At 38.0% G+C, this 15585-nt stretch overlaps 1 protein-coding gene across 3 annotated transcripts in view; it reads left to right on the top strand.

Annotated features, from left to right (window-relative positions):
* MYSM1 (Myb like, SWIRM and MPN domains 1) overlaps window positions 1–14581 on the top strand; it is a 36575-nt gene extending 21994 nt beyond the window's left edge. The window contains exons 12-20 of one of the 3 annotated variants that reach the window (XM_032637634.1): window positions 1370–1458; window positions 4832–4886; window positions 5239–5289; window positions 6009–6083; window positions 6703–6891; window positions 7570–7702; window positions 11974–12079; window positions 12258–12315; window positions 14244–14581. In XM_032637634.1, the coding sequence (XP_032493525.1) occupies window positions 1370–1458; window positions 4832–4886; window positions 5239–5289; window positions 6009–6083; window positions 6703–6891; window positions 7570–7702; window positions 11974–12079; window positions 12258–12315; window positions 14244–14411 (924 nt within the window). In that variant the 3' untranslated portion in view covers window positions 14412–14581. Of the gene's footprint in view, window positions 1–1369; window positions 1459–4831; window positions 4887–5238; window positions 5290–6008; window positions 6084–6702; window positions 6892–7569; window positions 10657–11973; window positions 12080–12257; window positions 12316–14243 lie in introns of those variants that run through there. The other 2 variants (XR_004350749.1, XR_004350750.1) reach the window with 2 other exon arrangements.
* Window positions 14582–15585: the final 1004 nt, after the last annotated feature.

Raw genomic sequence — 15585 nt, 5'->3', positions numbered from 1 at the left:
TTTTGTCAGTATACATTTGTATATCTTAATGTCACATATATTACCCTTGTTTTATGTGTGTGTGTGTGTGTGTGTATATATATGTCTCTTTCCCATGTTAATTTGTTTGTCTAGAAGTCACCAGTAAACAACAAAGAAGGCACTGATGGTACAGTTAACTAGGAGTTGACTAATTTTCAGAACTTTGATTATCTGTCTCTATATTCTGGTCTCTAGCTCCAGAATATCTGCCAAGGTGCCAGGGAGTTGTGCCCTATTCATTTCAGTAAAGTCATTGAATGATGTTCTGATATACCAATTAAAATATCGTTCCATGCATTAGACATAAATTGAATTACAACTGTTAAAGTAGTATTTCTACTAACAAAAATTATGCTCCTAAAAAGAAACATAGGCAGTGAGTATATGTGTGTATGTGTGCGCGTGTGTTCTGTGCATATATAATATGTTTGTGAACAACCAGTGCAGACAAATGGAAATAATATGTGAATGTTTACTTACTGGTTTTGTTACCTTGGGTAACTGTACCGAATCTCAGGGCTTTATTTATGAAGTGTGGATAATAACATCTCCCTCAAAGATTGTTGTGAGAATTAAGTGAAATAAAATGTATGAAGGTCCTAATACTCGGTACTCAGTAAGCCTTTGCATACACCAGGTACTCAGTAAACGTTCTCTTCTTTCTCTTCCCCATTCCCTGCACCCAGCCTCACATCTGAGCATTATTCTAGGCAAAACAATTAGTAACACATGGTTCCTGCCTACCAGGAACTTACATTTCTAGTAGGAAAGGTAAAACCTATGGTAAATTCCATGAGATTGGTCCCAAGAAATATAAGGTCCTCCCAAAGGGTGTGATCAGGGAAGGTTTCACAGAAGATGTGATTTTTCATCTGTGACTTGAAGGATGAGCAGGAGAATCTCAAAATGTGGAAATGTGGATGAGGCAACCCCAAGCTGAAGGAGAGGCATAAGCAAAGGTACAGACATAGGAAAATACCAGATGTATTCTGGAAAAGGTACATAGTTCATAAGGGCTGGAATATAAGATTGGTAATAGAAATGAAATGAAAGAGAATTATTTTATTTTATATTTATAAAGGACTTACTGTGTCAGACATTACTGTCAACATTTTGGAAACATTAACTCATTTAATCTTCACAATAACATCATGACATTGTTATTATTACTATTATTGTTCTCATTTTAAAGATGAGGAGAACTGAAACACAGAAAGCTTCAGTAACTTGGCCAGGGTGCTGCCGAATCTGTGCTCTTTAGCTTTATGCTGTTTTATCTCTTTATTAACTTTCCCTCTCAGTGGTTGATGGACTCTTTGATCAAATGGTATTTTTTTTTTTTTTTTAGCATCTCTCTGCTGAGGAGTTGGCAAGAAGAAGAGAAGAGGAAAAATGCAAACCTGGTAAATCTTCAAAAGTACCAAGGCCAACAAAAAGGTATAGTGTGACATTATATAAGTGTGATTTTTTGTTTTTTTTAAACTTATCACAAATGATTAGAAAATGTATGGAAGGGATATCTGATATTGCAACATTACATTGTCCACATTAAGTTTAAAAATACTGCTGGGGCTTCCCTGGTGGCGCAGTGGTTGAGAGTCCGCCTGCCGATGCAGGGAACGCAGGTTCATGCCCTGGTCCGGGAAGATCCCACATGCCGCAGAGTGGCTGGGCCTGTGAGCCATGGCCACTGAGCCTGCACGTCCGGAGCCTGTGCTCCACAAAGGGAGAGGCCACAACAGTGAGAGGCCCGTGTACCGCCAAAAAAAAAAAAAAAGTACTGCTGAAGGGGCTTCCCTGGTGGTGCAGTGGTTGAGAATCCGCCTGCCAGTGCAGGGGACATGGGTTCGATCCCTGGTCTGGGAAGATCCCGCATGCCGCGGAGCAGCTAAACCTGTGTGCCACAACTACTGAGCCTGCCCTCTAGAACCCACGAGCCACAACTACTGAGCCTGCGTGCCATAACTACTGAAGCCCGCGCACCTAGAGCCCGTGCTCCGCAACAAGAGAAGCCACCACAATGAGAAGCCTGTGTACCGCAACGAAGAGTAGCCCCTGCTCGCCGCAACCAGAGAAAAGCCTATGCATAGCAACGAAGACCCAACACAGCCAGAAACAATAAATAAATAAAATAAAATAATAAAATAAATTTTTTAAAAAACTGCTGAAATTTTTAATTTCACTGATTATTAATTTGGGAGACCTTGAGCAAAAGTGTTAATTTGTTCATGTTCAGTGAATATAGGATCCAACGTATGTTGTAAGGGGGCCTTGTTTGTGACAGGTGGTCATTTAACTTTTAGGCATTATGAACAGGTAACCTCATGAAATGACTAATTCTCTCTTTGATGCTGAATGTTAGGTTTTTTCTTTAATAATTTAAAATATTTAACTTGTAACATTAAGGGTCACCAAATAAGTTAAATGCCTTGATTTTGTAGACCCTCACTTCCTGCAGATGACCCATGAAATACACTATAGTTTTTTGGGGGTTTTTTTGTTTGGTTGGTTGGTTGGTTTTTTTTGTGGTACCCGCGCCTCGCACTGCTGCGGCCTCTCCCGTTGCGGAGCACAGGCTCCGGACACGCATGCTCAGCGGCCATGGCTCATGGGCCCAGCCGCTCCGTGGCATGTGGGATCTTCCCGGACAGGGGCACGAACCCATGTGCCCTGCATTGGCAGGCGGACTCTCAACTACTGCGCCACCAGGGAAGCCCTAGACTATAGTTTTGTCAGTGTCCCTTTAAAACAAGACATCCAGGAATGCCGCTTGGTTATTTTCAATGGAAAGAGCCCTAATACTCAACCAGTTGTATGTCCCTGGGTAAGTTACACAAAGCCTTTATAAGCCTTGGGTCCTCATTTATAAAATAATATCTATAATAGCTAACACTGTTGTCTCTGTTTTAAGCACTTCATATATATTAACTCATTTAATCCTCATAACAACCCTATGAAGTAGTTAATGTAATTATTCCCATTTTATAGATGAGGAAACTGAGAGGCACAAAGAGGTTGTGTGACTTGCCCGTGCTTGTTAATGGTGGTGTTGTGATTTAACCCAGGCATTAAGGCTTAAGAATCCATACTCCTAACCATTACATTATATATCACCTCTCTAAAATTAAAATCAAAACTTAGAGTTGTGAGAATAAATTAAATGAGATTAACTATGTAAGAAAATACAGTTGTCCATAAGCTAGGACTCCTCATCTAGTGTCCACACATTTGATTTTCTGAATGTAAATGTGAGACATACTTATTGTAATTTCAAGTCATTCTTCCAGTTTGTGAGGACCTTTTTGAATCCAGATCCACTTTTCTTCGTAGCTTTGAATCAACATTTCAATAAGCTTGCCTTTTCTATCATTGCACTGATTAAAATGTTTAACTGAGATAAATGTAAACCTCAGACATCGTTGTTCAATGAGCTATATATTACCACAGTTAACTCTATTTCTTCATCTTATGCAGAAGAATAATCATAGCAGATGTCTTGCTTACATTTAGTAACAGTATATTTGAGTCTTTATGGGTCTGCTAGTTTCTAGCAGATCATTCCTATCAAAAATGAAATTTAGGCGTACCTGTCATGACATATTTTCATGAACCCATTATTGTTCTTAGTAGTCACCTCTTCACTTGCTAAAGGCTCACAAATCAGCTGTTTAATAACCTTTTCTAGAATTTTCCTGATACTCAACATTTAATTCCTCTGCTTCTTTTTTTTGTGTTTTGAAAACAGACCCAATAATTGCCTATTCCTAGTCCTCCAATAATTTTTTTATTCTCTGTGGTTCCTCAAAAAGGGTTGATGGTGGTTTCACATGTTGGTTCTTCAAAGTGCTCTGGGATGCATATGCTTTCTTTCTATTTTCTCATCTATCTTGACCTTTCATTTCTTTTTATTTGCATTGACTAAGCACTTTCTAACTTGAAGATCTTCCTCATTCAGCAAACACTTTTTGAATGCCTACTGTGTGTCAAGCACTGTTCTAGGTACTTGCAATACAGTATTCAGCAAAACAAAGTGTCTGATCTCCTGGCACTAAGTGTCTGGTAGAATAGGAACTAAATAGTTCTGCTCTTTTCCAGTTGTTAAAATGAACATATTCGCTGTTTGTTTTCTCTGACCGTAGCCTAAAAACACTTTAAATATTTTTCTCAAACCTCAATTATTTATTGGCCAAAGCCTTTCTAATATTTCTCTCAGATTTGCACATGCTTTTGTATCTAGCCTTGCTTAGGCATCCCTCTTTCCATCTTTTATACTTTTTCATTTTAAAAGATGAGTTTATCATAGAACTTTCGATATCCATTAATTTCTTTAACAGAACTGTTTGTCATTTATTCATTCAACAAATACTTACTGAGTCCCTACTCTGCTGAACACATTGTACTGACAGAGGTGTTTCTGAGAAACTTCCATCTTTCTTGAACTTTCTTTCCTATCTTATGTCAGGTTTAGGTTTTCATTGAACTTTTGAAACCTACTTTCAGTGTAGGACACATGTCTGGCCATTTATAATGTTCTCCTCTTTGGGTGTTAAAAGAAATTAAGACAACAAAATTACTTTTTCCCAAAGGTTATGTTGTTCCCCAAATATTTAATCAAGTCCGAAAGAAAAGTGCTTCTTTCAAAAGGGTTGTATCACAAGAAGTTCTCCTAGTTTAATATTTTTTTCACTTAGACAGAATTTAGGTTTAGATTATTGGTACACATTTTCAAATTTGTAAATGAATGTTATTTTCCTGATTATGTTATTGAAATTATATTAGGAATGATTTTTTTTTCTTTTTCCTTTTCCAGCTCATTCGATCCCTTCCAACTGATACCTTGTAATTTTTTCAGTGAAGAAAAGCAGGTACTACTTATTCATCACTGAATGACCGTAAATAATACCCTCCTCTCAGACATGAAATATTTCTTCTTTTTCTGTGTGTGCAAGGCATGTGTATAAGAAAGGTTGGATAAGGCAGGGTACACTGAAGGGTCAGATGAGTGATACAGATGGAAAATGAGAAAAGAATTTCTCCATGCTAGGGCTTTGAATTGTACATGTATTTCTTTAAAAGTCTGATTTGTGCTGAGCCTTGGTTGGTGGTGAGAACTTGGTGTGATAGATAAAGGAGAAAAGGGTGGGCATTCCGATAGGAAGAACAAAAATCTCTATTTTTATGCTCCCCCATTTTTTTTTTTTTTTTTTTTTATTTCAGGAGCCATTTCAGGTGAAAGTGGCTTCAGAAGCACTTTTAATAATGGATTTGGTAAGGATATTATATTGTGTTTACTTAGTTATTCTGATTTCTATTCTTGTGTATTTTTATTGCAGGCATAAGAGAGAGTATGGAAGACGTGTATTTTGGATCTTAACTATCCTCCTTTACAAGGAATCTAAAAAATAAGTCTTTTCTTTTGGAGAAAAGCCAAACAATTGCATGTTTCCATATTTTAGAGAAAATAAATTAATGTGAGTTTTTGCAGACTGTTTATCATCATTAACCCAATTTTAATTTCCTAGTATTCTTGTCTGCTGCCTTCTAGATAACTGCAACAAAGCACAACTCTTAAAATTTGGAGACTCCTTGTTTTGCACTAAACTACAGAGATCTCCAATGGTTGTGTGTGTTTATGGTGTTTTCTATAGGAGGACCCAGAGTGATTTTTACTTTGTATCCTTATGATACCTTTCCCAGTAGGCGGAGCAAATGGTATCTTCATTTTGTAAATGAAAAAAATGGCATCTTGGAGTGTTTCAATGTTTGGTTCAAAGCCTCTCAGCTGGCAGTACAGATAGGTCTAAAATCTTAAGTCTGTGTGCTGAGCCTAGCATCTGGTTCCTCTACTATGCTATTTCATTTTAGAGAAGCATAATTACCATACTTGTAAATGACTCTTCTATGATAAGTGAGATTTATTCTGATTTTTTGGTCAGGTGGGTTTGGTTTGTATGTTTGGGCTAAGTCTTACCTTGTATTTCTTTTAGCATGCTCATGTTTCTATGGCAGAAGTGATTGGTCTGTTAGGAGGAAGATACTCAGAAGTTGATAAGATAGTTGAGGTAAGTTTTCTCTTAAAATTTTAAAAATTATTTAGCCCTGCTGCCATACCAAATATTTTTATAGATTTCAGTGTGTATAATTAACATATAAACCTTATCTATGATATGAGAATATGCAAATGTGGACAGTTATATATTCCCAGAGGTGACTGAACATTCCATATATTGAGCACCTGTTTCCTTTTACCACTGAGAAAGAGGGAACATTACCAGGCCTCAGTTCTTCATTGCCTTTGCCAATTAAAAGCTTCAACTCCTAAGAGGCCAGAGACCAGGAAACATGCGCTAACCTTATAATTGAAACTTGGTATACATCATTTTGCTAGAAATTATTATCATAAGTAATAGGGGTCATCAAAAGACTGTGTTTAAACAGATACTATACAGGCCGACCTGGAAGACTAACCCGTAACTTGTCTTGAGTAGGAAAATGGATTTTGAGTTCCTTGCATACAATCACACTTTTGGAGAGTAATTCGTTTGCAAGTTAAAGACTGCCTATTATATAGGCAGATAAAAGGGTTGGCTTTTAAAAGTTTCTGTATCTGTGTGTGAAAGGACTGAAACAGTAGAATTAACAAGATTTCAGTGTAATCATTTAAGGATTAATCCTTTATAGGTCTGTGCAGCAGAACCGTGCAACAGTCTGAGTACAGGACTACAGTGTGAGATGGATCCCGTCTCACAAACACAAGCCTCGGAAACCTTGGCTGTCAGGGGCTATAGTGTTATTGGATGGTATCATTCTCATCCTGCCTTTGATCCTAATCCTTCCTTACGAGATATTGACACTCAAGCCAAATACCAGGTGTGTTTATAGGTCTTTTTGTATGTAGTCTGTAAATGATTGCATATTTTCTCCCCTTTCGTTGTTTTCTGTTAAATAAATACACTTTTAACATTTCTAGCAAAGTGATTACAAGAGTAATACATGTTTATTTAAACACTTAGAAAATTAGCTATTCTGTTTAATATAAACAAGACATCAAAGTAACAGTGATAATTCCCCCCAGAGCCTTTAAAAATGAAGGAGATAACTAAGACAGGGACTGGGTACAATTGAAATAATTGGAAATGTATTTTGCACCTCTGGAAAAAACAGAGTTTTGTTTTATTCTGCAATTTTATGTTTGATATCTGGATGTTTCTGCTGTAGGCGGCTGTTTGTAAATTATTACCATATAGATAAAGATTACAGCTGAGGGGCTAGTGAATATAATTTGTAAATGCATTCATGGCAAATATAGATTTTGCAGGCCAGGTGATCTTTTTAAGGGTGATCTTTAAAAATGGATCTGTTCAGGTTGGGTTGGACATGTTTTGGCCTGAAGATTTTAGGGTATGGAATAAATTTAGTTGCTGTTTGGAAGTGAAGTACTTTTGCATTCCATTTTCCTCTATTGGATGTTTAAAATGTTGGTATGGGTAAATACTGAGTTTTAAATTTATGTGGTTGAAACTAATTATACTTTTTTTTAAATTGTAGAGTTACTTCTCCAGAGGCGGTGCAAAGTTCATTGGAATGATTGTTAGTCCTTATAATAGAAATAATCCTTTACCTTATTCTCAGATTACCTGCCTGGTTATAAGTGATGAAATTAGCCCAGATGGCTCTTATCGTAAGTTTTCAACAAAAACGATCCTACTTCTACTTTCATTTTTTTTTGAATCTTACAAATCACAGAATTTATACCTGTTGAAAGCAATTTGATGGAAGAGTTTTTGTCCTCAACTAGGGAATCACTGTTTGCATACCATGTAGTGCAGCCACCCTCTTTCCTTTTATGATTTCCTTCTGCATTAAAGTTCCCACTGTGTTACCATGGCCACTGGGCAAAAACATTACAATGTAGAGAAAGCTTATGGCCAAGCAGTGTGTGTGTATTAGGTCCTGGAGACATTGCAGTAAGCAAAACAGACAAAGTCTCTTCTGTTCTCTTGAAAATTCTTGATAAATGCAGATTGGCTTTCTCTGCAATGACATTCAAATGAAATAATAATAAAGAATAATGACCACCCTACCACTAGCTATCCATGATCTCCCAGTTTAGGCTCAACAGTGCCTAACTTTTTATATCTGTCTCTCTCAAGAAAGAATTTGGTTGGTTTAGCCCATCATATGACTTGGTTCCTTTGGGATTTATGTCCACTGCTGTTCAGTCAACTGGCTGGATAGAGAATTAGTGTAGCAGACTAGGAAGAGTAGGGGAGTGTAAGAAGCGAGTGTGGATGGAAGGAAAAGATTAGAGGAAACAATTACGTCTCTAGGATACTCTCTTTTCGTCCTTAATACCACTGCTCTAGTTGACTGTCCTCTCTGGATACTGTCACTCTACATTATACTCTTCCCCATTAGCTCATGAGCCTCTTGAAGGTAGATACGATATTGTACTCATTTTTCTATTCTCAGTTTCTAGCACAGGGCCTAGCATAAAGTAGGTACTAAATGAATGTTTAACAAGTTAATTTCTTCATTCTTAATAATGTCACTCAGATACCCTCTCTTAATAATGTCACAAAAATACCCTCTTTGGTAAAGACCCCAGCACTACCACCCCTCGTGTCATTTACTATTAGTTGTTCTATTCTTTGTGCACCTGCAGCATTTGTTTCCTGCCTTCGTGGTTGCTTTCGTGTTTTAATATAATTTATTTATTTAGCCTGTCTCACTAAACTGTGAGCCCCAAAGAGCAGGAACTATGTCTTCTTTGTATCTCCTGTAGTACCTAATCAGTTGCCTTACACCTAAGGAGTGGTCAGTGCTCTATAGGTTTTTGTTGAATGAATAGTATTGACATTAACTTTAGTCCAAAATGCCCATTTTGAACATATCACATATATACATCATTCTTTACGCCAGTATAATTTTACAAAAAGTTAACGAAAGGAAGAATCACAATGAACTTGTTCTCAATTTAAACCGTGTCTTACTGTCACATTCTGCTAGATTTGGGGAGTGAGCCTCTACTCTGATGCTGTCTAATACAGTCACATGTGGCTATGTGTGACTGTTTAAATTAATTAGAATTAAATGAAGTTTAAAATTCAGTTCCTAGAATCCTACTGCTGGCCAAAATGAAGTAACAAGGACCTGTCTGAAAAAACTGGACAAAATATAGAGAACAGTGGTATTTAGGATATAACATCAGACAGTGAAAGAATATGATTCCTGAGAGATGGGAAACAAAGTGAGCCCAAGTTAACCTAGCTTATTGACTTAAAAGCACTTCCAGGTGTGGCACAAGGCGGAAACCCATCCAGAGCCTAGCAGACCCTGAGTTGAGGTGATGGAGGTAAGAGCAAGGAGACCAGGGCAACTAAATGTGCAAGACATTGTACCAGAGAGCAGAAAGCTGCCTAGAGAGCAGACTCCAAAGATTTGTAGAAGGTTCAAATTTATTATTTAGCAAGATAAAGACCGATGCCTGTGTGTGGACAGACTACCCCAAATGGGAAAGAATCACCTGAAAGATTAGCGGGCACAGTGCTGGATTCTCACATAAGCTACCGTCACAACACACAAGTATTCCACGTTGTCATCATTGCAGAAAGCTCTCTTGGGCAGAGCTGCTTCTTACATGAATTGACCATTGTTACCACTGCTTGTTAGGTCTTAATCCTCGGTTCTTCTCTTTGTTCTTCTTGGAAACCTTCTGGTTCAAGAATTAAAATTTCCTAGAAGCCCTGGGATACCTTGTGTTACAGTACTTTGAACTGGATCCTTTACTTATTTATTTGTTCATTCATTGATTCATTCATTTTTTTCCCCCTCTATTAGGTGTATACCCAAGTCCTATCTTTACAGTATGTCTAGTGGTTAATCATTTTCTCTATTTGTAATAGGCCGGAAATATACTTAGTGATTCGTTTTATTCTGACACTTTAGTGGATAAAAATAATCAGTACATATATGTATAATTGAATCACTTTGCTATACACTTGAAAATAACACAACATTGTAAATTAACTGTACCTCAATTAAAAAATAATAAGCATATCAAAAAATAATCAGTACAAAAAGAAATTTTTACTGGTTTTAGTGCCGTTTTTTTAACTTAGAAAATATTCTTAATACCAAATAGAGATGTATGACGTGTTGTGTGTGTGTGTGTGTATTTTCATGTTTTTTTTATGAGCACAGAGTTAAAATTGTATTTGTTTATTTACCTCTCTTTTAGTCTCATTTTTTACTTTCATTAAGAGTAGGAGTTGCTTACCTGGATTCAGATCCCAACTCTGATATTTATTAGTTATTTTACCTTGGGCAGGTTACTTAATCCCTCTCATTCTCATTTGCCAAATCTGTAAAATGAGAAAAAATTATTAACTTGCTTACAGGAGGTTGTAGAGGCTGTCGGTAATGTATGTAAAGTGCTTAGTAAATAATAGGTCTAAAATAGGTAGTTATGATCATAGCTATTGTCTGTGCTTAGTAGGTAATCAAAACATATCAAGTAAATGATTGTTATCACAGAAGGAGTTTGTGTAATAGCTTATGTACTATAATGTGTCACTCTTCTTAAGTTCCTGGAGGGGGAAAATGAAATGGAAGAGAATTGAGAAATGAAACAAGGTCAGTTATCATCAGGCTTGCTGTTCCTTTCTCTCCTTCCATACACCTGAAAAAAAAATGGGGAGAAAAAAGCCTTTTTAGGGCACATTGACAAGTTATGCTTGTATTGTGTGCAAGTAGAATTATGATTTTTTTCTTAATACCTTCCCTAATACCTTCTGATTTGCTGACATTTTGTTTACTCAAAAAGCCTACGATGGCAAAAATGCGAGTTGATAGGCAGTATAATGTAAACATTAAGAACATAAACTCGAGCCAGACTGCCTGGGTTCAAATCCTGGCTCTACCTCTTACTAATTAGATATGTCCAAGAACAGGTTATATAATAACTAACCTTTCTGTGGCTCAGTGTCCTCGTCAAAAAAAAAAAAAAAAAACATTGGGGACAGCACTGGTAGCTAGTTTATGTAACTGGCCTTACATCTATATAAAAAGCATAAAGCCTGGCACATAGTAAGCATTATATAAGTGTTATTATTATTATGGTATTGGCCTTTGGTAATGAATCAGCTGAGCCTTTAATATACTGCAAATACAATTACATGGAGATTTTGAAAGATATGTGAGAAATGTCTAAGTAGGCTCATCTTTTGGTATTTTTTCCTTTCTGACTTACGTACGTGATACCTACCCCTTGGACTTGTTTCCTCCAGAGTTTAGCATGACTCAAGTGCAGTTACTGCCTCTCCAGAATTAAACCTAGCCCCTGTCTAGTCTTAGATCAGCGCGTAGAGGGAGGTGGAATGAATGTGGGCTCAGAAGTCGGGCAAGCCTGGGGGGATTTGAAATCCAAGCTCTTTGCTTTACTAGTGGAAAGAGCTTATTCAACCTGTCTCGGCCTCAGTTTTATCTGTTAAATAGGAATAATGCTACCTACCTTATAGCAGTGCTGTAAGCTTGATAACATGTGTTTAAAAAAAAAAAATCACTGGGATGGAATATATCTTGGTTTGCCTAGGTCAATCCCAATTTAAGCCTGTGGTTCTGGCACAATTATTAATAGTGCCAGCTTTCACTCCAAAAGTGTCTTGGTTTGGATGATAAATTATGTGATCATCTTACCTGTCACAGTTGCTTGCATAGAATTGTCATGCAAATGGCACTTTTACTTTTCTTTATTAATTGCTTGGCATTAATATACTTGATGAACCAAGTTCAGCCAGGCAGTGCATATGCCCACTATGTTTAACGTGCTGTTTAGCTGGTCTGCCAAGCTGCGGTTATGAAAACACAGAAGGGAATTTTAAGTAATTAAAAGGAGATTGGAGATTTAAGAAAATGTAAAATGTAAAAATGTGCTGCTTTATGCTTTTCTAGGTTTACCTTATAAATTTGAAGTACAACAGATGTTAGAAGAACCTCGGTGGGGATTAGTGCTTGAAAAGACAAAATGGATAATAGAAAAATACAGGCTATCCCGGAGGTATGTACTGTGGTTTGAGATGGTTGCACGTCTGCAGTGTTTCTCATTAAATCACATTTTAGGGAAAACCCAAGTTAAATATAAAATTGTGATGTATGGCATCAGTGATAGTTTATTACAAAACTGATTCGTTTATAGTATTTGTTTCATTGGTTTGTTTTCATATTTCTTCCAACAGCAGTGTCCCCATGGATAAAATCTTTCGCCGGGATTCTGACCTGACTTGTTTGCAGAAAGTAAGCTGCCTTCACTTTAATTGGTTTCACTGCTCACAGATTCCAAAGCTATTCGTCTTGATGTGTTTTCCCATGATGCCTAATGCTTTGTGGATATGCTTTTCTGTGTATTTCCTTTATTGCTTTTTCCTTTCTAAAATTAATTTCTAGGAGATAATTAGTAATATGTTTTGGCACCCATGCTTGCATATAGAAATAGTGCTGTTTTAGAAAAAATTTGTCCATGTTTGGCTGATAAATTTCTTAGCACATTATTATTGTACACAATGGAGAACATTTTTCTTATTTTATTAAATTCAGAAGTGCCATGTTTCCATTTAGCTTTAACAATTGATCATTTTTAAAAACGGTAGTATAAATCTAACAATTAAATTTAAATGGTCATTTTACTTTCTGGTAGGAAAAAAGAGTCTTGAATTATTTTATTTCACTTCTAGTTTTGTTTCTATGAGTATAATGAATTTCAGTAAGATTGGCAACATTGGTCTTTTTTCCCTTTGGTAACAGTTTGGGAATAGAAAATTTTTAAATTTCTTTTTATTTTATTTTATTTTATTTTTTGGCTGCGTTGGGTCTTCATTGCTGCACGTGGGCTTTCTCTGGTTGCAGCGAGCCGGGGCTACTCTTACTGCAGTGCACGGGCTTCTTATTGCAGTGGCTTCTCTTGTCGTGGAGCACGGGCTCTAGGTGGGCGGGCTTCAGTGGTTGCAGCATGCGGGCCCTAGAGCATGCAGCCTTCAGTAGTGTGGCACGCGGGCTCAGTAGTTGTGGCTCTCAGGCTTAGTTGTTCGTGGGATCTCCTGGAACCAGGGATTGAACCCATGTCCCCTGCATTGGCAGGTGGATTCTTAACCACTGTGCCACCAGGGAAGTCCCTCTTTTTAATATTTTTACCCCCTCCTATTATAGCCACTTTTTCTTTGCTCTGTTGGAAGATTAATATGCACATTTCCCAGGAAATAGACTCCATCATCCTATTTTTGAAATGGTAGAATCCTGTATTTTTATGTCCATAGATTTTTATCCCATAGGATTCATGGCTTTGTAAATAAAACTACTAAAAAAAGAAGCAAAGTCACAAGTTTGTCCAAAGTAGAAAGCATCATACATTCAATTTCAGTTTTATCTCCTTATATAAAATCAGAAAGGAACTGCACCTCACCTCCTCTGGCCTCTACTGCGAGGCCCTGGCGCTCTGGGCCAACGCCTGGCAGCTGCAGGCCCAGCTGGGTGTCCCCTCGGGCTCAGACCGCCCTGTGCTGACCCTGGTGGGGCTGGCTGTGTGCCACCAGGAGCTGGAGGACCCCGGGGAGTCCTGGGCACGCTGTGAGAAGGCCCTACAGCTGCTGGGGGACAAGAGCCCTCACCCTTTTCTGGTACCCTTTCTGGAGGCCACAGTGCAGCTCTCCTGGCACCTGGGCCTGGACAAATGCCAGTCAGAGGCCCGGCTCCAGGCCCTGCAAGAGGCAGGCCTGACGCCGACACCACCCCCCAGTCTCAAAGAATTACTCACCAAGGAGGTGCTGGACTAACATACCTAGATTTAAGCCCGCTGTGGGGAGAGGCACTGCCCCAGGATGGGGGTGGGGTGCGGGCAGATGAGGACATGGACAGCAGTTGGGAGGCGCCTGGGGTCCTGGGAACCCATAGAAGTTCCACAAACAATTTGTAGCAGACTGAAGAATGTGCTGCTTCTGTTGAGCTGGGCTCAGGACAAGCTTTGCTAAGCATTCCTCAGCAACGGCTTCCTGCACTTCAGCTGTACAGTTATTAAACACAAGTCTATCCTCAATCACCTTTAAGGAGAATGTTTCTCGTTTAAGCATTAGAAAATGGGAGATTTGGAAAGGGATAAAATAGTGATAGTGATGCAAACCCTCTTCTCACCACTTTCTGTGTTTAAATATAAAACTTTTCTTTTCAACTAGCTTTTGGAGTGTCTGAGGAAAACTCTGAGCAAAGTGGCCAATTGCTTCATTGCTGAAGAATTCTTGACTCAAATAGAAAATTTATTCCTTTCCAATTACAAAAGCCAGCCAGAGAATGGAGTGGCCGAAGAGAAGTGTGCTGTGGAGCCAAAGGCGCTGTTAACGTGACTATTTTAAAGTAAGACGTCTTAACCGCGACATAGTAGACCGTACTTTCAGAGTTATAGCCTTGAAATTATTGTAATTTAGTTAATAGTGGTACAGCTTTGATTTTTTTTTGTGTGTGTATGCTAGTTCACGAAATCCAAATTTTGCCACATAAACCATGTGACAAGAAAGAGATATGGACTTGGACTTGTTTTCATATGTGGCGCTTAGTCCTCCTCGGCCCCGGTCAGCAGGGTGTGGACTGAAGGGCAGCCTCCCTGCTGTCTTCAGATTGATAAGTGCACTGTGCCTCAGATTTTTATTTCCCCCTGAACTAGTCATTCCAGTTTTGCTATCTCCTGTCTTGTGAGGAGCATTTCCATTCTTTTCATGTGTTTTGGTGAGGCTTGTTTATGGTTGCAAGTGAGATACAGGTGGGTGGTCACAGCATAATTAACGTGGTTGAGAACTGCTGGTTTAATGAATCTAAGGACATGCTGTGGGAGGACAGGGGAGGCATCAGGAGAAAATCTTCAAAACAGACAAGAGATCTAAAGGAGAGAATCAAATTACCAGTTTTTTAATTACAGATATTTGCTTCCATTTTATTGTATAACAACACTACTATAGGATATGCCATTTTCTCAGCTGAAACATTTTGTATGGATTTCAGATACATAATAAGCTTCAACTATAGGTCCACTTACGTTCATTTGTGTGATAAAGGCTCGGTTAACTAGAACACAGGTAATCATAACTCTTAAACTAGACTTTTTTTTTTTTTCCTACTACCTGCTATGAGGAGAAAGAGGCAGATTACAATAAAGCTTAAATAAATCAGACTTAATTTTAAAAACAAAAAATCCTTCCAGGACATATTATGTATTCTGCCCCGTTTCATATACTTGCTGAATCCAGAACAGGGATCAGTGGACTTTTTATGTAAAGGGGCAATTAGTCAGTAACTTAGGCTTTGCAGGCTACACACCATCTCTATCAGACATTCTTCTTTATGTTTTTTAACAACACTTTAAAAACATAAAACCATTCTTAGCTCATGAGCCTCACAGAAAACAGGTTGCTGGCCATTATCTTCCAAACCCTGCTCCAGAGAATTGCAAACATTTAGAATTTATTTTCAAATGCATGAGCCTGAGACATTGAAAGGTCTTGCATCGTCTTCAAACAACAATAA

The sequence above is a fragment of the Phocoena sinus genome, chromosome 1 (genome assembly GCF_008692025.1).
Source record: "Phocoena sinus isolate mPhoSin1 chromosome 1, mPhoSin1.pri, whole genome shotgun sequence".
Lineage (NCBI taxonomy): Eukaryota > Metazoa > Chordata > Mammalia > Artiodactyla > Phocoenidae > Phocoena > Phocoena sinus.
The sequence above is the reverse complement of the archived record's forward strand: the minus strand, read 5'-3'. Positions and strand labels throughout refer to the sequence as shown.